Below are 21,626 nucleotides of genomic sequence, written 5' to 3' on the forward strand. Positions count from 1 at the left end.
GGGTTGGGGGGCGGGAATGTCGAGAGGGTTACGGCGGGGGGATCGACTTAGTGGGAGGAGAGGTCGCCGAAGAAGAACTTTGGGGCATTTCCATAGCTCCTTATCGCGTCTCGCTCGGATTATACAATGCGGGCGCCCGATGATTTTCCTTCCCCCACCTCGCAACTGCGTTCGTTTTGTGTTCTAGCCAATGCCTCGCCTTTCCGGTGGAGGTGGAGGGGTGGAAAGTGAAAGTGTGCCGTCGTCGGCGGCGTCGCGTCGAAGCAACCGATCGCCCGCTGATGGCAAACGACGATGGGTATATAAGGCAGGGAGCAGTCCCACCGCAGTCATCTCGCACCACCGTCTCCTACCACATCGCAACTCGAGACAAACACAAGACAACGGTGCCAGGTGGTAGCAAGAGCAAGCAACAGCCAACATGAAAGTCCTCGTAAGTACAGTACGCCGACGCTGTAGCATCCAACATCGGTGTGGGACGGGGGCGGCGGGGTACGTTCCCATGGACTAAGGCGGGGACCCTCGGCTCACCCGGCGCGACAATCCTGGAGGATACGACGACGAGGATGCACCGACCCCGAAGCCCGCGATCCCGTTTCAATGGACTATAACGAGGGACGACCGCTACGCTGGTTGCCAACCATGTGGGCACGAGGCATACGGATCCTTCGGTCCTTCAGCCCCAGAAGCACAGCTAATCATCCCAATATTGTAAATGTATTGGCAAAGGCCGGTTCTACAAAGGACCAGACTGGAACCATACATTACCAATGTTGGGCCGATTACCTGTGCTTCTTAAAAAGGAACTAGCCGAGGAACTAGTACGGGCGCACGGGTGTTTCGTGGGATTCTGGGTTTGATCCTCGGTCGTTTAGCCTCTCGCTACTAACAGGTCAATATCGAATCGACCCAAGCAGGATATGTAACTGGTCCAATATTGGGAAGGCATTGGCAAATGCCGTTCGCACAAAGGATCGGAGTGGAACCATCTGTTTTCGATATTGGTCCGATTAACTGCGCTCCTTGGGGAGGTTCCCAAGCAGTTTTGAAGGAGTGCTTTATATATAGTAAGCATGATTTCCTACGACCAGCGCCGACCCCTTGTAACTAATTTAGGAGAGCAGACGGTTTGAAACTTCGAAATGTCCATTGAAACTACTGGTAGGTGGTGGTGGTAGTATTGCGACACTTTTATTAGAACATTAGGCGCTCAATAGATCCTGGGCCAAGGCGACGAGGACACGTTGAAGCTTCAGATCCAGGGAGGCGAGCTAGACGGGTCACGGTGGGGACGGGGGGAAAGGATAGGTGGGGGACTGAAAGGGTGCGTGGCACTGCGTAAGGCAGTGTTCTATGTCTTCATATGTGTGTGGACAGTTTGGGCACCGAGGGGTGGAAGTGTAACGGTATAGTTAAAGTTTGGCTGGCGTATGTAGGAGATTAAACTGTATTCGGCGAAGAATGCGAGCTTCACGGATCGATAAGGATGGGTGTGGCGGTGGTAAATCAAGATAAGGAGAAATGCTGCGGCAAGGTGTTTTGTATTAGAAATAAAAAAAAGCACGCTCTTACGGATTGTGATAGGAGCTGTTAGCTATTCCTAAGCTCTCTCGCACTCTCACACTTTATCTTAAAAGCGCACTCTGCTACTTAGTAAGGGACTCTGACGGTGGCTAGATTGCCTTTGGAGATCGCCACTCAGATTTCCCTTTTTTGAAGCACCCCTAAAAGAGCGGTGGGGACGTTCAACGGCGTCTCCACTAGCGTTGTCATATGTAAATGTTTAATACCCTAGTACTTCTTTTAAAGAACTTCAATAACTAGTACTAAAGTGTACTCAAAACTCTGGAAGAATGTGTTCACGAAGGAGGAGAACGGTATTCAGAAAAAAAAAGTGTGCGTTCCCGTTTTCAGGCCTAACCTTACAGTAAAATCTTCCTTTAGAGCAGTAAGCTAATATGAATGCACCAAATTAGTGTTTGAATTTTAAGCACAATTTTTTTTTGCTTCAGTTCTTCAGTAGAGAAGCCGGCATGCGTGCCTAGTTCCGCTAGTACGTCCCGCTCGCGGTTAAGAAGAGGCAAAAATTAGCGCACAATAGACCGGGTGTTGATATCTAAAGGAAACACGTGAAAACTTTCTTTAAAAGAACATAATATAATTATGATTATAACTTACGGAAGCTGTAACTCTTGAATTAGGTAGAGAAGCAATGAAAGCTGGCGTAAAATTTCTTGGGGCCACCTTTCAGCGAGAATATATGCTGTGCCGCTGCCGTTTTGTAGTTTGCACACCGAGAGGAAAACGTCCGAAAATTGCGTAGAAAACATAACTGCCATGAATTCTATAGAAAATTAACTCTAATTCCACTCAAAATGGCAGCACTACGACATCAACTTGAGTTCATGATTGTAGAACAGTCGACAATTTTCTGGCTAAACTAATGATCGCAGTTTTGTGCCTCAAGTATCCTTGAAACACTCCAAGAAAATTTTTATTCACCCTAACATCTGTTTTAAGCATCTCCGATTTAATTCCGCTTATAAAACGCTATCCTATTGCACGGTCAAGTTCAGCCCATAAAACTAATCCACTGCTAGATTCCGAGTGTCTACCTATGTAACGTTTAAAATTACAGTCTAAACTGATCTTTCTTCTCGGCATAAATAGGAAGGATATTATAAAAACGCCGCAAAATTACGTTCAGTGTCCTGTTCAAAGATCTCGTACAGCCTTGGTCAGAAGTCTTAAGCCAGTGAACTGCAGTGAAATAAATGTTTCTAGAAATTTATGTAGCGGATCATTCAAAACAAAAGTCGAGCAGGAAGCTTCTCTGCCGCAAAAAGAAGCCTTCAGCTAGCATTTCAAGGCCATTGTTTCTTTAGTGGTGTTGTAATGGCTCAGTTATGCGGCTGTAGCGAAAAGCCTTTGGCCTTAAGACTTTTGACCAAGACCTTAAGACTGGTGGCACGGTCTCACCAAAACATAACAGCGAAAGCGCAGAACCAAGGACTCCCACTCCGCATCAAGAAAAGGTTCTAGACTTCCAGTGCAGTATCAAAGAAATTTGCAAATGACGCTTTTTCGCCGTTCGAGAAAAATCCAATGTGTTGGCTGAGTCGTACAGACATTTCGCGTGGTGAGGACCAGCTCACAACGCGGGTTAATTTCGGCTGTCGTGTTTCACCGCCATATGGTTTCTGATACTGAGTGTTTGAGAAGGGAAATTAATTTCTGTGTAAACTGTGCATTGTGTTATGACTCATCGACGCCATTATCACAACTGGCAAAAAATTAAAAATTCAAAACAAAATTGTTGAAAGAATCACACGAAAACTGGAGATCGACTGCCATCTTTTGCACCAGGCGTCATGGAAAGAGTTCCATCAAATTTCCCATAGCGAGCCCATCCTGAATAAAAAGCTTGTGTAATGGTCTAGAAATGCCCATTAGCAAAACTTTGCTTATTTAAATGGCATATGTACGCAATTATTACCAGCAAATTTACAAGCAGGGATTCAATTAAGGTCCAAAAGTCAGTCTGCGCGCAGTAAAGTCTTACTAATTGTCATTAGAGGAGATCTCATATAGATACTACCATTAGATTACAGCCCTTCCTTGTGCAAAGCCTGATCTACATAAGCAGTATTCTTCCACGAGCTGCGATGAGTTTTAAAATTAATCTGTATTTTTGTAGGCTGCTATGAGTTGTCAAAATCAAGCCGAACAAAGATTACCTAGCTTGTAATGTCATCTCTCTTGAAGAAATAATCGATCACAATTAATCTTGCAGAGATGTGCGGACCCTCTTTGTATAAAGAGGAACGAAGGTAATAAATCAGCGGCAAACATTACAGGCAGTGTTTTTTGCCGTCATAATCTTTTATTACGGCGGATATCAACACCAGGCCTTCGTGTATGTGGGGCCCTTCATTGAAACACTAAGCTAATCTATACAGCACCATCGTTCCAGGCAAAGACGAGCGAAAACATTATACCGTTGCTTACGGCAGCGTTCTTGAAGCACCCGGTAATCCCCGGAGGTGACTTTAGTTGCGATATCAAGCCGAAGTCAACAGCGGCAAGGCGAGGTCGCGCGTTCCGCTGCGGATGCGCGTTATCGGGTCGTCGAAGAACGCGGGCTTTCGATCGAGGCCATCTGTATTCGCAGGCCGCATCTGTATTCTTCGGGGTCCTCTCCGCCGCATTCGCGGGCTTCCTGCACGGTGGCGGTGGTGGTGCCGTCCTCCACGGAGGCGTCGGTGCCGCCCTCCACGGAGGCGTCGGTGGATTTGCTGTCCACCATGCCGCCCCTGCTGTGGCTGCTGCTCCCGCCGCCGCCTTCGTCCACCACGCTGCCCCAGCCTTTGCCGTCAGCCGCCCAGCCGTGAGCTACGCTGCTGCTCCAGCGGCCGCCTTCGTGCACCATGCTCCTGCTGTGGCTGCCGCCCCTGCATTTGCCCCAGCTGCCACGTTCGCTAGGCCCGCCGGCTATGGCTTTGGCTTTGCCCAGCGTGTGGTCGCTGCGGCCCCCGCCTTTGCTGCCGCCCCCGCAGCCACCTTCGTGCAGCACCACGCTCCCGCCGTTGCTGTCAGCCGTCCGGCCGTCAGCTTCGTCCAGCACGCCGCTCCAGCCGTCGCAGTTAGCCGTCCCGCTGTGAGCTTTGCCGCCGCTCCGGCCTTCGCCGCTGCGCCTGCCGTAGCCGTCAGCCGCCCAGCAGTGAGCTTCGCTGCCGCTCCAGCCTTCGCCGCCGTCAGCCGCCCAGCTGTCAGCTACGTTCAGCACGCTGCACCGGCCTTCGCTGCCGCTCCCGCAGTTGCAGTCAGCCGCCCGGCTGTCAGCTTCGCCGCTCCAGCCGTCGCCGCAGCTCCAGCTGCCTTCGCTGTCCACCACGCACCGGCCGTCGCTTACCGCGGCGCCGCCGTCGCCGCTCCTGTCGCCACCTACGGTGCCGGTCTCGGTTTCGGCCACACCCTTGGTGCCGGTCTTGGTTATGGCGCCGGCTTCGCTGCTGCCCCAGCCGTCGCCGTCGCTCGCCCCGCCGTTAGCTTCGCCGCTCCAGCCGTCGCCGCAGCTCCCGCTACCTTCGCTGTTCACCACGCACCCGCTGTCTCCTACCGCACCGCCGCCGTCGCCGCTCCCGTCGCCACCTACGGTGCCGGTCTCGGTTTCGGCCACACCCTTGGTGCCGGTCTTGGTTATGGCGCCGGCTTCGCTGCTGCCCCAGCCGTCGCCGTCGCTCGCCCCGCCGTGAGCTTCGCTGCTCCAGCTGTAGCCGCTGCTCCAGCTGCCGTCGCCGTCCACCACGCTCCCGCCGTCGCCTACCGCACCGCCGCCGTTGCTGCTCCAGTTGCCACCTTCGGTGCTGGTCTTGGTTTCGGCCACACCCTCGCTGCCGCCCCAGCCTTTGCCGCTGCTCCTGCGTTCACCCAGGTCCGTCGCGTCTCCTACTCCGCGCCCGCGTTTGCTGCCGCTGCCCCAGCGGCTGTCGCTGTCCACCACGCTCCAGCCGTCGCTGCCGTCCACCACGCTCCAGCCGTCGCCTACCGTAGCGCTGCCGTCGCTGCCCCAGTCGCCACCTTCGGTGCCGGTCTTGGTTTCGGCCACACCCTTGGTGCTGGTTTTGGTTATGGCGCCGGCTTCGCTGCTGCCCCAGCCGTCGCCGTCGCTCGTCCCGCTGTGAGCTTCGCCGCTCCGGCTGTGGCTGCTGCTCCAGCTGCCGTTGCCGTTCACCACGCTCCAGCCGTCGCCTACCGTAGCGCTGCCGTCGCTGCCCCAGTCGCCACCTTCGGTGCCGGTCTTGGTTTCGGCCACACCCTTGGTGCTGGTTTTGGTTATGGCGCCGGCTTCGCTGCTGCCCCAGCCGTCGCCGTCGCTCGTCCCGCTGTGAGCTTCGCCGCTCCGGCTGTGGCCGCTGCTCCAGCTGCCGTTGCCGTCCACCACGCTCCAGCCGTCGCTGCCGTCCACCACGCTCCAGCCGTCGCCTACCGTACCGCTGCCGTCGCTGCCCCAGTCGCCACCTTCGGTGCCGGTCTTGGTTTCGGCCACACCCTTGGTGCCGGTCTTGGTTATGGCGCCGGCTTCGCTGCTGCCCCAGCTGTTGCCGTCGCTCGCCCCGCCGTGAGCTTCGCTGCTCCAGCTGTTGCAGCCGCTCCAGCTGCCGTTGCTGTTCACCACGCTCCAGCTGCCGTCGCTGTTCACCACGCCCCCGCTGTGGCTTACCGCAGCGCCGCGGTCGCCGCTCCAGTTGCCACCTTCGGTGCCGGTCTCGGCTTCGGCCACACCCTCGCCGCCCCAGCCTACGCAAGCCGGGTCTCCTTCTCTGCTCCCGCCTACGCTGCAGCCGCCCCAGCTGCCCTGGCCGTCCACCACGCTGCTCCAGCGGTCGCTGTCCACCACGCTGCTCCGGCTGCCGTCGCTGTTCACGCCGCCCCAGCTGTCGCCTACCGCACCGCCGCCGTCGCCGCTCCGGTTGCCACCTACGGTGCCGGCCTCGGCTTCGGCACCACCCTCGCCGCTGCTCCCGGCCTGGCTCAGAACATCCACTACAAGACCATTGTCAGCGGAGGCGCCGGCCTCGGCTATGGTGCCGGCCTCGGCTATGGTGCCGCTGCTGCTCCCCACGTCAAGATCCTGACCCCCGTCAAGAAATAAGCTGTGACATCCGTGCTAACAAGAACAGCGTCTACATCCGAGCGGTCTGGGACAACGGTGGCCACCCATGGCACTCCTCTCAGCAGCAGACTTATTTATTGCTCACGATAGCCACCGCGCTGCCCTTGCCCGCCGCCCGGACCAAGAACAGACGGAGTCTGCCAGGACGCATCGTTCATACCGTAGAGAAAGAAAATAAAGATTCTTTCGCTTGGGAAGAAGTTCCCGAAGTTCATGAACTAGACTTCGGGTTTACAGTGAGGGCGCAAGTTCTCCAACAATGCCAAAAGTTTCCCAATGGCCGGTAAAACGATATAATTTCCGTTTTAGCGCTTTGTGCCGTTTGAGGCGAGACAGCTAACGACGGCGAGATCACAGCATTCAAAAACTGGGTTATGCAATTATAAGTTTAATACAGCAGACGATAAGATTTTATCACCACGAAAAAAACTACATATAACCGTCATATAGAGAGGAAAAATCAAGAACACAATATCTGATATCGGTGCCAGCCTGCGAGTGATCTGAAAAAAAAATCAAAGTTACACGTCAGCAGCTCACCTACTGATCACGTTTGACGGTAGCGTTTTCAGAGATGAGGTTCCGCTGAGAATAGTTTGTTGAAAGCATTGAATGACGAAGTAGGGCCTTCAGGGCCTGTGTGACAGCAATAGGTGAGCTTAAGAGAAAAAACTACCGCGGGCTTAAGTCTGCTAACATGTTATGAATGCGAAAACACTGTGCGCTACTCCTGTTTCCTTTGGTGCGTTTGTGTAACAGCGTTGGACACTAAACTACCGGCCATTCAGAGCTCCATGGGTTAATGCTGATGTATGCAACATTGGTCGGTCTCTATACAAAAGTCATATATAGCGGCGAGTCCTCATACCACTACCAGTGCAGTGGCGGAGTAATTAAGCGATCACACCCACTCGTAGGGATTGTGCTACCCATGTTGCTCTTCCCGAGGAACTTCTCGCGCAGCTGGCGCGAAGCTCCTCCGAACATAAGCGAGCTTCCTCCTATTGGCTGCAAGTTGCGCGGCGCTCCTCCGAACTCCTCCGAGCTTGCCCGAGCTAATACCTCAGCTTCCTTCCATTGGCTGCACTTGCGCGGCGCCCCTCGGAACTTACCCGAGCTTATCCGAGTTACTACCGAGTAACCGAGACTCTCAGGTTAGCTCGGGTAAGTGTCCGCACTTTCTATTAACACTTACTCTATACACTTTCCGTCGACGCCACGCGCCTCTCACACGCCTATAGCCCCTCTGTCTTTGGGAATCAGAGTGGAGCTCGCACTGGATATGTAGCTCCGTGGTCGTAGCAGATGAGGGGCTAGCAGATTAGCCACAGTTAGCAGCGGATATTCGGCGTGCTCGTCGGCGTGAGAAAAAACGACGGCAACGGCAAAAAATTGGAGGACATACTTACCTCTGCCTCATGGGCGCGATAGTGTAATGGGTTAATAAGGCACCGATATGCGGAAATAGTCATTCCCGACTTTACATTCATGGATTACTGGGAGTCATCACACCACTTGATCAGCACCGGATAAGCACCGGTTGATAAGCACCGGATGACGAGCACGCGTCGATCTCACGTTGGGATGGTGGTGGTGGTGATGAAAACTTTTAATTGATGAAATAGAGTTTGGGAGCCACAGAATGGCCCCGCTACATGGTCGGCGTCCCTAGTCCGGGACACTGTATGACAATGCCCCGTCTCGCGCCCGCTTCGCCAGAGCCCTTTGGGACTGAAGCGAGGAGCAGTTGAGGAGGGCAGTCTCCCATGCCTCTCTGGAAGGGGTAGGGGAAGGGGGAGGTGGGGATTTTGAGTACATGCCCACACCATGTGGAAGATATCACAGGTCTCCCCACAGTGCGGGCATCGCCCATCCGTGTTAGGATCGTAATGTTTTAAGATTGCAGGACAGTGTAGAGTACCTGTCTGCAGGTGCCTTGAAGTTCGCTCCTCCGTCTTACTCAGCGGACACATCAGCACAACATATGCCAACGGCGACGAGATGCCTGAAAAGGAGTGGAGAGGCTCTAGTGCCTCGTCTGGGGAATTCACATCACTCATATATCTAAAACGTGCACGAGAGCACGTGCACGACGGCTGCAACGCGCACATATATAAGAGCCTAGAGTTGTTGAGGACGGAGGGGCCCTGGTGTTGGGTTGGTCGTTCAGGCCCGCAAGTCCCGGCTCCGAAGGACGATGGCGAACTCCATTAAGGAGGAAACTGTACAGGAGGTTTATTTTACATATTTACAGTAGTGAAGGGAGTGCTCTGGTCACCAAAAAAACATCCCGTTAAATAAGGTTCGTATTCCCCAGATCCCTTAATGGGGAATTAAGTTCGAAGAACGCTGTCCAATCTTATGGGCAGTTTATGACGCTGGTGGTAACACCCATGGCAGGGGGTGATGCTGGGCTGTCTTGGTCTCTCGCAGCTCGGGGGATGGGAAGGGGTAGAGACAGAGTCATCAAACATTGATGGCTCACTTTGATCACTGCGGCAAGTCTTCTGCTCATTCCCTCCCAGCAGGTAAACGAAAGGCCTCGAACTCCCCCGCCGGATGTCCGAAGCACGCGACCTCTTTCGAGAACACAGCCGTCTTTCGATTAACAGCAAGAGCTTCACCCTGTGAGGTCCACTCCGTCGTCCGGCGACCCGAGGGTAGACTCGGCCACTGGACGCCGCCGCCGTCACCGCTGCTTATAGCCTTTGCCGTACCTTGCTTCGCGATGAGTCACATCTGGAAGTAATTCTTCCCAGGCCCGTGTACCCCGATCTTAACAGCTCCTCCGTGGCCAGGAGAATCTCGATCGGCCAGTGATCACAATCACTTGCCGAGGAGAGATGGGCTTGAGTTGTAGTGTGGGATGCCTGTCTTGATCTCTGCGAGCACACAACAGAGTCCTAATCCTCGCACAAGGGAGGCATTAGTCGAACCAACCCCACTACATAGTGCCACTCCCCAGGCAGTGCAAGAAATTCACCCGAGATCCGCCGGCTGTTATGCCATACAAATGCGTTGGAAGTTTAAAACTGAAAATTTTGCAGTTGACAGCAACAGTCGTTGCCATAAAGCGAGACTACATGCATGTAACCTCATAACCGCCGAAGTCAAACCACCACGTAGCACGATTTAGGTGCGGTCTCTCAAAGCTTTGTCCCACAACTAAAACTTCAAAGAAAAACGAAAAGCTGAGTTCACTCAATACCCTCTGTCAACTAAAAGAATCTGCCTAAGTTAAAAATTTTGCCTATCTTGTCCTTGCACGATCTTTCCGAGGAAACACTGTCGAAAAGTTTGCTATCTCGAAGCTGAGACACTACCTAGAAGATAACAACTCCACGTCCTGTTATTCACGCCGTGTGGCCATACACTACGCTCGGTCGGCTTCTGTCCGTTAGAGCCTATGAACTCTCTTGCTTAGAAATTGTAAAAGCAGTACTGCACTCAAATGAACTCGGTAGACACAAGTTGTTCTCAATTTCCCTGACTTGCCATAACATCACATTCTGTCTTAACATGAGAGTTCACTACACATGTGAGTGATCTAAGTTCTTGGCAAAATGAACTAACTTTACCTTTCACTGGTGTCTGCCTTTCTTCCTAAGACAAAATCATAAACAAAACTAAAAATAAAGTTATTGGTGCTAACAATTTACTCTCGAGGACAGAGCAGAAACTTTCACTGCCTGTCATCGCTTGTTCCAACCAACACAACCAACTTGTTCGAAAAGCTGAAAAAAAAAGAAAAGGAGAAGGAAAATTACCCTCTCCTTTCTGTGCAGGGATTAACATTTCAGCCACGCCCTTCAGGGTCGCGTCCGTCTGACCTTCCCTCTAGCCGCGGATGCGTGACGAATGAAGTCGCCCCTCACGTTAGTCACCCCCTGACATCTGTATCCGTTTCTGTGCCCCGTCCGGACAATTGGAAAGTCTCACTAGCGCGTATAGTGCCGGACCCCACTATACAACAATGGTCTGCGCGCAAGATGATTGCGCGTCCCTCCTGCACACTTTGAGCCAGCTGCGCTGTCCCCTTTCTGACCCATCCGCTGACATGGCAGACGCAAACAAGTTTCCCGTGTCCTTGCCTGTAGCCTGACGCCACAAACTTGCCGTGATAGCTTTCGACGTCGTTTTTTCCGTCTGAAGATCGTCTCACTCATTTTCAAGGGATCCCGCGCTTGAGTGTATCTGCAGTCCGAGCTCTTTACTTCTGGTTTTAATTTCCTTTTTCGAGAAGCCGATGCTCTGTTTCTAGGAGGAGGACTCACTACCATGCTGACTGCTCTTGTCTTAAAACAACATGATTCTGCTATTTTTTCGCGTCGCGGCCCTTTTGTGGGCTTACTCATACTTTCACCTCTAGACGACCACTTCCTGGCAGTTTTGTGGGGTTTGTTCTCTGACCTATCCGCACGTGTCGCACGATCAGAACCTACTCTCTGATACGCAATGCGGTTTTTTCTTTAGGGTTTAGAACCACCCCATCTTTTGTTACTCCAGTGACAGTTAGCACTGCTAACTCTAGATAAGAGCCTTTCATTTCTTTCTGCTCCGGCAGTGGTGCGCTCTTTTCTCCTTGCTGTGAGCCTCCCGCGTGCCCCTTGGGAACAACAACAAACTCCTTAAGTTTCCCATACACACTAAGGGTGCAAGCAACTATCTCGTTGGCGTCGTAGCTACGCACCAACTCCACGCAATCGACTTTCGGACCTTTAAATGCCTCTGACTTATGCGACTCATTCCTCGGAGGATTGTTTGTTGCGTTTGCGAGTCTTCCTGACTGCCTTTGAGCTCGCCTGGCTCATCTTTGTCATCCACCCTGCGGTGGGAACGTTCTGCACTCTTTTGTGCATACTTTTCAAGGCTACCCTCCATGTCACTTTCAGAACCTGCAGACCGGGGCACCTCTACTTCTTCCTTTTCACGTCCGTGCCGCTTGCACGCCCGAACAAACTTCTTTCTCGTGGCGTCACGCTTGTCCAACTCGGCCACGGTCTGGCATGCCTTTCCCTTAAGCTGTCGGGTCGGGTGTTCCCTTTTTCCAGCTTTACCTCTTTGCCGGTCATACATTTTTCTTGACTCCTGTTTCATGTCGACGCGGTGACCCGGCTCGTCAACGGTCTCGCGTGCCTTTCTCAAGTTCTGGTGTCAGGTGCTCCCCTTTTCCGGCACCTTCTCCCTCTATCCGAGCGTCGCGTTGATCCAGCTCGGCAACGGTCTATCTAGCCTCCTTGGAACCTTTCTCTGGACTTGTCGCGTTTCGTTCCCACCCGGGCCGATAACGCGCCTCTTTCGTATTCGCAGTATTGTGACCTTTACACTCCGCGACAGTCTTATTCTTAGCGGGTTTTCTATGGATAGAAGCCACAGCGCTTCTAAATGGTTCCTTCATGCTAGCATTGGAGCGTATTCCGGCCGCTTAGGCACTCTGTCCTAACTGCGAAGTGACGGAATAGAGCTGTTCTTACTTTTCCGTGGTCATCCATCTCCTCATCGGACAGGCTCAGAACGACATTAGCAGGCTGAGGCGGCAAAAGGGACACTAGCATGTAGCTCCAAATCTCATTGTCCAGTTTAGACTTCTCACAGATGCTTTCAAAGTAATCAAGAAATTTTGAAATGTTTCCGTCTCCCTGGAAAACTCGCAGCTGAGACTGCGTCACATCCCAGTTTCCCTCGCCAATGCTCTCGTCGACTTTTGCCATTATGCGCTTGTGGTCTGCCTGTAGCGCCTTTTCGCAAAGTTTATGGCTACATTCTTCATGTGCATTTTCTTGGCACTATGATTCCTCACTCTCCGCTTTTGTCGAAGTTCTGCATCCTTAATTCTTGACTGCGCCTCGTAGCATCTCAACTTTGAGCTGCAACCTTTTCAACTCCAGCTCCTGTTCCTCTATTTCTCGCCTCTCTTGCTCTGCCGCTAGCCGTTGTTCTTCTATTCTTTTCCGCTTATTTTCCTCTTTCTTTAGCTCGGATTGGAGCAGTTCGCAAGTAAACCTGATTGTTTCCTCGTCGGCAGTTTCTAAAAGCGATTTACAAATATCGGCATTCTCAATCTCCTCTCGTACAACCGCACCCTTCTCCTCGCACAGCGCTAGCAAATCTGCCTCCGGCCATGTCACGAGATACATGCTTGCTGCTCCTCCTAGCCCCGGCTTTGCTGTTCAACTGTTGTCGTGAGGTTAACACACACACGCCTCATCGAACAACTTCCCTCGATTCCCAGCAGTGCAAAGTTATAACCCAAACATTTGAAGCCTGGCAAATCTCGAGCAAAGTCCAAGCACTCATTCGAAGAAGCAGCACCAAGCAGCATGGTCGATCCCACCGCTGCCACCAGTTGTTGAGGACGGAGGGGCACTGGAGTTGGGTGGGTCGTTCAGGCCCGCAAATCCCGGCTCCGAAGGACGATGGCGAACTCCATTAAGGAGGAAACTGTACACAAGGTTTATTTTACATCTTTACAGTCGACAAGGCAGTGCTCTGGTCACCAAAAAAACATCCCGTTAAATAAAGTTCGTATTCCCTACATCCCTGACTGGGGAATTAAGTTCGAAGAACGCTGTCCAATCTTATGGGCAGTTTATGACGCTGGTGGTAACACCCATGGCAGGGGGTGGTGCTGGGCTTTCTTGGTCTCTCGCAGCTCGGGGGATGGGAAGGGGTAGAGACAGAGTCATCAAACACTGATGGGTCAGTTTGATCACTGCGGCAAGTCTTCTGCTCATTCCCTCCCAGCAGGTGAACGAACGGCCTCAAACTCCCCCGCCGGATGTCCGAAGCACGAGACCTCTTTCGAGAACACAGCTGTTTTTCGATTAACAGCAAGAGCTTGACCCTGTGAGCACCACTCCGCCGTCCGGCGACCCGAGGGTAGACTCGGCCACTGGACGCTGCCGCCGTCACGGCTGCTTAGCCTTTGCCGTACCTTGCTTCGCGATGACTCACGTCTGGAAGTAATTCTTCCCAGGCCCGTGTACCCCGATCTTAACAGCGTCAACTGCGTTGCATACGCTCCGTTTAATACGCAGCAGCCAACGCTGCCAAAGCTATAGCGCGCCTGTTCTCGCAGGCTAAGTCCACGTACAAAAAGCAGTCCGCCATCCAACCAAAGCAAATGTTGGCATATTTCAATGCTATAAACCTTAAGTGCCGTGACTGGCATCTCCTGGACTTCGTTCAACCTCTTGCCACACTTTCGTACGGCGACTCACTGAGGCTTCGAGGAGACTGACATGTGGCGATGTGATTCGCGGTTGGTAAGAAGAAACACTCTGACTCCATCCTCGCCTGAAAAGTAGTTCACACTCAGGGAAAATAATTGACAGAGGACTCAAACATTGAGCACCTCACAGCTTCGACGTTGATTCCCAATGCTAGCACTCCGTTTATGCCATTTCTTGTTTTCGTCTAGACACTCACTGAGGCTTCGGGAAGAACGAATGATACGTGGCGGAGTAGTAACATGGTTTTTTGGGTGCACTACTTTCGCATACTCCGCAGCCTTGACTGCTATGTATGAAACGGACTATAGGCGGCGCAGAAATGTCCGCCCATTAAGCAGCCACAAGGATGAACCTCGTGCCGTGTTTCCGTACCTTACATATTAACAGTAGATACCATGAACCGTCATGCAACGAGGCCTTGCTTGAGCTTATGCACAAGATGTGGAGAAACGCTTACCTCTTCACAACACTGCGCGCTTTTGCTTTCGCTACCCCCAACTTCATCCCAAAAGGGCGCAGAAACATTTGAAGACGGCGTCAGTAGTTTCGGGGGCAAGAACTTACACCGCCATCAAATGTGCGAGTAAAACGCTAGGAATGCAACAAATACCGGGAAAAATTCACTACGTGACAACACATAGCGACAAAACGACACACAAAACAGTGTCAGGGCATCTAGAGGCATACAATACAAGCAGAAGCCAATATTTAAGTGAATTTCCTTGTCCAAGAGAGCAGGTTGTAACATGAAGTGCCTTTGTTTTTAACTATTTGCTTTCAAAAATATAAACCCTCAGGTTTTTGTTATTGTCAACCGACAGCTAGCATCGACCGCCGAGATGTAAGTTTTAAAGCGTGGAGTACCTTCCCATGTCAGATTTTGGGAACAGCTGCCCATGTAACGGTAATATGATCCATCCTGGGCGCACTTTACTGTAAAGTGACCATGAAGGTTGGAAGATCGGGTCGAAAAGCGCGCCATATAACGCCACATGCAGTGCTCGACTGCACCTGGCATTGTGAGCATCATTGTATACACTTTTCTGAGAAGTGTATCCTAGTAATCCGTCATATGAAATTTTAACATTTGCAATAGCAAAATGCATTTAAAAGCAAATGTCACACGTACATTTCCAGAAATACGAGAAAGTATATACAATGTATACCGTAGCTGCCCTTAATAAGACCGAACACGAAATTCACCGGATAACCTATCAGGACTTCTAAATCAAGGGCATGCTTAGGAAATTTCTTGGAAGTCCCAGTACGGGTGAGGGGTGTCTATGTTTAGGATATCCCTAGGACCTGGTGTCAGTGTGTATTAGTGAATCATAGCAGTGGAACGATTGCACATATTGAATCACGTAACTGTTTTTCTGCAAAATTCTCAGCATAACCACGTTAAGAGCTGTTTTCAATAATAAGGCATGATTACTTCGCTGGCAATAAGACTTCCGAAACAAGACTGGGCCGAATCCCGTGTTTAGCTTCGAAATGAACCAAATAACCAAATTATTTGCTAATCTATAGTTATTGGTGAGGAGTTGCTGCGACTGCCGTGCCCAGCTTATCATACAAGAGCTGAATAGCGTTCGTTGCCGTAGATAACAAACTTTAGCGCTTTTGCCAGTTTTCTATTTCGGTTTTCGGTTCTATTTCGGCTATTTCGGGTTTAGCGACGCTATCATCAAGAGCGCAACAAGCACGGCTAAAATTTTTATTTCACCTGATGCACAACTACTACAAGATAGACGTATCAAAATACATATCTTTCTCGCAATGACGCCCGTCGAGGCATAAACACGCACGCGCGATAACAGAATACTCATGCCATAACGACACGTTCATGTATTCGTACTTTCCCCTCGTGATCAGAGAATGGAATCGCCTTGATCCCTCAATCATAAATGCAACCACATTATCTCAGTTCACGTCGCGGATAGAATCCTTATCAATTAACGAATAATGCAGTTTCACTGACATACTCAACCGCCTCTCATCACTTCATTAGATTGGTAATTAATCGTGAAGAAAATCTCTCTTATTTTTTCCACTGCTGTGTTCCCATGTGCTCTAATTGAATTCCTTATAGCAATGCTCCACCCGACTCCTAGACATGTATTTTTCTTTTTCCTTGCTAATGTTTACCTTTTCTTTTATTTTGCTTGTTCCTTTCTGTTCACTTGTGTTTGATTTGTATTCACTTGTTTTTTGTTTTTTTTTTAATTCCAGAGTGCACTGCTGAAATTTTTATTATGTTTGTCATATTTGTTCGCCCACCTGCTATGGTCCCTGATGGGACTGGCAGTATTGTAAATAAATAAATAAATAAATGAGGCGGATTGGGGGCATTAAAAAACACAATTTTCTCTTTTCTTCCCGTCTCAAACACATATTCACCTTTGCAGCTTCGGCTCTTGCCTTTCCGTGAGGAACTGTAGTCAATCTATACCCCGTTTTCTGGCTAATTTCTAGTCTTTATAGTGCATCTGGTTTCAAGTGCACTACCGCGTTCGCAATTCTCAGTTTATCCCGCTCATCTGCATTGCTCGTATTACTTCATATCTACTGCGCTCCCTTGTGCTCCATGCTATAACAGAATCGTTCTCCTTTCTCTACTCCATGAGATGCTCTTCACGGCTCACAAAAATTAATTCCCTCCTTTCACTAACCCACACCGCCAAGTATCTGCACTTCTCTACGCATGGAATTTCACCATACCCAACAATTCTGGATAAAAGTACTTTTCAGCGGGAAATCGTCTGTGAACTCAATTTTTCCATAAAGTGTAATAATGCACTACACCAATCATATACGCGCCGATCACACGACGGCAGCCTTGTGTTTTTTTTTCTATTAACGTTTTTGCTATCCTGAAATGCCATTGTTTTCCTGTGCCAGTCTTGACTGTTGATGCGATCGATGGAAACCCTTTAAAAGAAAGATTTTGCTACATATCAAACGAATTGTCTATTACCTTTAATATTTCCGTAACAGTGTTTAGAATTTTTCAATTTTCAAAATTTTTGCCCGAGAATATTGGACGCGGTCCCTGTCACTCTACTAAGAGTGTTTCAGCACTGCTATCGTAAAACGCCAGCCCGGCTTCTCAGCACTCAACTTGAACGAAATGTTGAATGCTTCCATACCGCCGATTTCTGAGGGTATATGTAGCACGATTAGAATTTCTGAACTAGTACCATATTACCGGCGTCCATTAATCTTGGAACTCGTTGCGCTATTGTTAGCCCATGTCGACACTATCTTAACTAAACCCAGCTCTACTCTCCTATAGCATCTGTTCCATTCTTGTTACATATGAAGAACAGCGGCGACAAGGGCCACCCTTGCCGTAAACCTCTTTGTACGTTGACCTGCTACGTACTACTACCGCTTCCCCATATATATGCCCGTTTTCATCCTTTTATATCGCCTTCAGTGGGTCCGTTACGGTGACATCTAGCACAGCTTCCTTGAGAAAGTACCTCACTAATTCCCGGCCTACATAGCAGTATGCAAATTCTAGGTGGTCGAAATTTACCGGAGCCCTTCACTACTGCGTCCCTCATAGCCTGAGTCGCTTTGGGACGTTAAACCCCAATAAACCAAGCAACCAACTTTATATTTCAAGCAAATGCCTCTATAAAGGTGTATGTTACGCAACAACTACTCGAATGCACTTCGTTACTACAAGCAGATCGTCTTGCAAACGTCTACCAAATGTAGAGTCGAGTGCGCCCCCTTGTTGCGAGCGCAGGAAAGCGCCGCACTTGATCTGCTGGTCTACAGATGGCGCGCGGGTACTTAAGTTTTTTCGAAGGGAGGGAGTGAATTGTGCCCGCGAATTTTGAGACGCTGACACTACTGAAAAATTTTATCGAGCAAGAAATAAACTGGAAGCTGCATTTGCATGTTATTTTTTTAGCTGGACTCGCCATTTTCGACAGCCTCGAATGCCAGGCGATAAGAAAATGCCACGAATCTCTCATATCTTTTAACTTTTAAGCCGTAAACGTTGAAAACTGGGGCGTTTATCCGCAAGCCATTCGCTCGCTAAGAGAGAGCTCTTCTGTTTTCAAACAGTAATTTTCCATCCGGGCTACAAGAACACATAGCCTATATCTCTTTAGCATGTTAATTTTCTATTTGCCATTCTTTAACGTAACCCAAGGACAGTTAGTAAGAATTGCAAGGTGCGCTAGTTGGTTTGACATTGATTTGGGTGGTGAACTGCGGAAAGAAATAGAACGACGAAGATAGGAAACACATGACAAGGGCTGACTCTGAAAATTTGTTAAAAGGAAAGCTATCGCAGCAATGAACACTTGTCACTGCGCATACTTAGGCGTCACAAAAACGAAGAAACCGAGAAAAACAGGATTATGTTTATAATCTTTGTGTTAACGACATGCCGGCAAATGAACGCAAATTTCTCCACACGAAGATCATTGGAAGGTTTATTAACGTTCTGGACTCTCAGCTTTGAGACGTGGAACGCTTCCCTTCATTTTTCGCCATTCTTTTGGACAATCGAATAAAGACGTTGAAGTTCATTAGGAACACTAAGAAGAACACTAACATCAAGTCGAAAGCCTACGTTCTTAATCCTATAAACCCACTTACGCTGATACGGAACAACAGCTAGTTTCGTTGAGCAACCTGCTCTATAATCACATGGTCTTCTCGAGTTTCCTTAACAGGAATTGGCGTACAGAAATAGTAGTACATCAGGGAAACCAGTATTGCAGAGACGTAGTGGTTGTAATACAAAGTTGTTTTTTATGTCATGTAAGCACGACCTGGAAAGAGAAAAAAAGAAGCACTCAGGCCAGAGCCTAGGCCTGATTGCAAGACCCGCGCGTTGTCTACAAGCACTAAGATCAGTTATCTCGCGAAATTGTAGAAGCATTCCGCATCGCAAAAACTGGGAGACCAGTGCGTTACTAAGCCATGAATTCTGCTGCATAAGAAGGAGTTTCGTATCTTTTCCTGCATATGACTTAAAGGACTACAAACACCAAATTTTCGCTTGCGTATTGTCTTATTTCAATTGATGAGTTAGACATTAGAATACATAGACCATCATGTTGTATTCGCCTACGAAGAGTAAATCATTTCTAATCGAATTTTTTCTTCAAGAGGTTTTGGTTTCGGTTTCATAAGCCGAAGGATTGCTGTGGCATGTAGTTCACACTTAGGTCTCATGAGGCACGAATAAAACAGCCATATAACTGCTGATACACCGTTCGTTTTCATTCCAACCCTTGAAGCAGGCTGGTTTAAGTGTTATTGTGAATTAAAACTACGTGTCAGCGCATATATCGAAGATTTTTTGGTCCCTCACGTGACCTAAGTGTGTAGTGCACGTCACAGCCATCCGTCGGTTGAAGAAATCGAATCGGCATGACAAAGGAAATTTAATTATAAACTATTTAACGGTCGTAGGCGAACACCACGTTGTAATCCATGTATTCTAATGTATAACGCATCCTTTGAAAGAAGACAACACGCAAGCAAAATTAGATGCCTATAGTCTTTCAAGAGCTGTGTTAATCCTATGTTTCGTCATTTCGATTTCTTGTTCTATTTTTGACGTCTAGTTATGCGCAACGAGATCTTCTTACTTCCTCGGTGCTTCTCTTCTCAATAAACGTTCAGTTGCGAGCCAGCGCTTGTCATGTCTTCTCTATATTTCTCCTTACGTTTTTCGCGCTGTTTACCACCTAGAAACAGGAAGTAGAGCGTGAAAATGCGGCCCAGCTGTGCGTAAACCATGAGAGTACTGCCGTGGTGGTCTGCAGAGGTATGATGAATCGGTTCTTTAAGACATTTTGCGCAAAAAACGTATAAAAGCAAAACTTACTGCTTCGATAAATTCTGAACTGTTCATAGACAGAGTGTTTGCCCACTCCATGCTCCGAGGGTTTGGATGCGGTACAGGATAAAGACTGCATTTTCAGTCACGTGGTAACAGCTGCCATTATGTACTAGCGAAAATCCCACGACATGATCAACATTACCAGATTAGCACCAATGACTTGACTTCAGATTGCTTCGTCTAATAGCGGCTGTCTATAAGAAGGTGTATCATGATGGCGGTGATCAACGTTAGAATTGTCTAAAGGGTGTGCAAGAGAAAGTCGCCAGTCCTTTCGCTAGAGATTCAATGTGTTAACTGCATATTTAAAGGCATACGGTGGAGCACAACCGATTCAAATCAAAGCAAAGCTGCCAGCAATCTACAGAAACTAACGAATAATAAGAAAGTAATTACTCTTTATTATACGGCCAAGTAAGACGATACGGCTACACAGAAGTCTGTGCGGGGTTTCATATAAACTTGTAATGCCATGAAAGGTTATGCGCAAAAAAAGGACGACACAAAGAGAGAAGACACGACAGGACGAGCGCAAACTAACAACTAGTTTATTCAGAAGTTGACACCTCTAAATATAAGACTTGACTTTTACAAGTATCAAGCCAACTAGCCCGACAACATCTTTTGCTGAAGTTCATATAAACTTCCTAGTTGAAGAAAAACTCGTCCTGGCCCTGGGGTCGAACTCAGGACCACCGCCTGTCTGGGGCAGTCGCCCAAGTGAGCTAACTAGGATGGTTAATAGATGGTCAAGCAGTGCGAATCCATTAACAACTCGAAGTAGGAATAATTTTGGCCAACTTTTAAGAAAATCTTCCAGAGTGGATTAGATTAGTAATTACGCTCTTAGTACTGATCTCCTTTATCTTGGTGAATTTCCCTGAACTTTTGAGCAACCAGAAATAAAAGGAAATAACAGAAAAATACTCCAGACTTCCACTCAAACCACCTTCGAAGACAGTGTTTTAGACTAACTAACAAATTTATCAAGAAGGCATGTTGTACTGTGTGTTTCCTCCTCTTGTGTGCGTGTTCTTGTGCGCTTAAATTCATTTCAGTGTAAGGCACATTGAGATGTGGGAATTTTTGCTCATTTTCTGTCCAAGGTAAAGACGGTTTCTGAGAGAAACCTTTTTTTATGAAAGTTCGAGTTCGCTCTACAGCTTGGAAAACTTACTCCACGCACAAATACACCCCATTCCAGAAGGTCTGGTATTGGTCGACGTGGTTGAAGTCCGATCGCGAAGCGCGGTGAGTCGCTGAGGATTGAATCGTGTCAGGAGTTTTACGACACCGTCCCTGCCGGGCAGAAACCTTAATCTAGAAGATCAAAGTATAACAAAGCATCTCGGCGCTCAAGATCAAGAAGAAAGGGTGCTACCTCCATGAAGGTTTCACCCTATGGATTGCGGATGCTTGACTTAATTGCTGGCAGATCATCACTGCGAACGTCTAGCAGCTGATTATCGAAACATTGACTGTCCGTGGGTTCCGGTCTAGGTAGAATTAGGAATAGGGGTGCCGTTTGCTTTGGGACAATCGGCTAGACTTTGTCGCTGTACAGGAGACAAGGAAAGTGACGAAGACACAGAGGGGACCATGTCATCTTAGGAGATTGCCAAGTCTACGTGTTCCACACAGTGGGTCTTTCGGCAGCTTAGTTGCTATTAGTGAAAAAAAAATTGCTGACGCTCAGCTTGGCTAAGCCTGGGGAATGCGAAGCATATTAGTGGCTAGGCTTGGTAATACAAGGCTTTCCTTGGTTGAATACTTGGTCATTTTAATACAACCACTAGAAGCCTTCGTCGTGGGGGAAGACAACGGCATGGCTACAGCGGAA

The 21,626-nt window shown here is 49.1% G+C and overlaps 1 protein-coding gene across 1 annotated transcript; it reads left to right on the plus strand.

Annotated features, from left to right (window-relative positions):
• The first annotated feature begins 348 nt into the window (after positions 1-348).
• Positions 349-6,841, plus strand: LOC149347729 (uncharacterized). Its single transcript, XM_089587396.1, has 2 exons — positions 349-433; positions 4,172-6,841. Exons 1-2 carry the CDS (start codon positions 422-424, stop codon positions 6,653-6,655), a joined length of 2,496 nt encoding a protein of 831 aa, XP_089443522.1. The 5' UTR covers positions 349-421; the 3' UTR covers positions 6,656-6,841.
• The last annotated feature ends 14,785 nt before the right edge of the window (positions 6,842-21,626 follow it).

Source organism: Amblyomma mixtum, chromosome 4, assembly GCF_055824585.1.
Source record: "Amblyomma mixtum isolate Tamu chromosome 4, ASM5582458v1, whole genome shotgun sequence".
Classification (NCBI taxonomy): Eukaryota; Metazoa; Arthropoda; class Arachnida; order Ixodida; family Ixodidae; genus Amblyomma; species Amblyomma mixtum.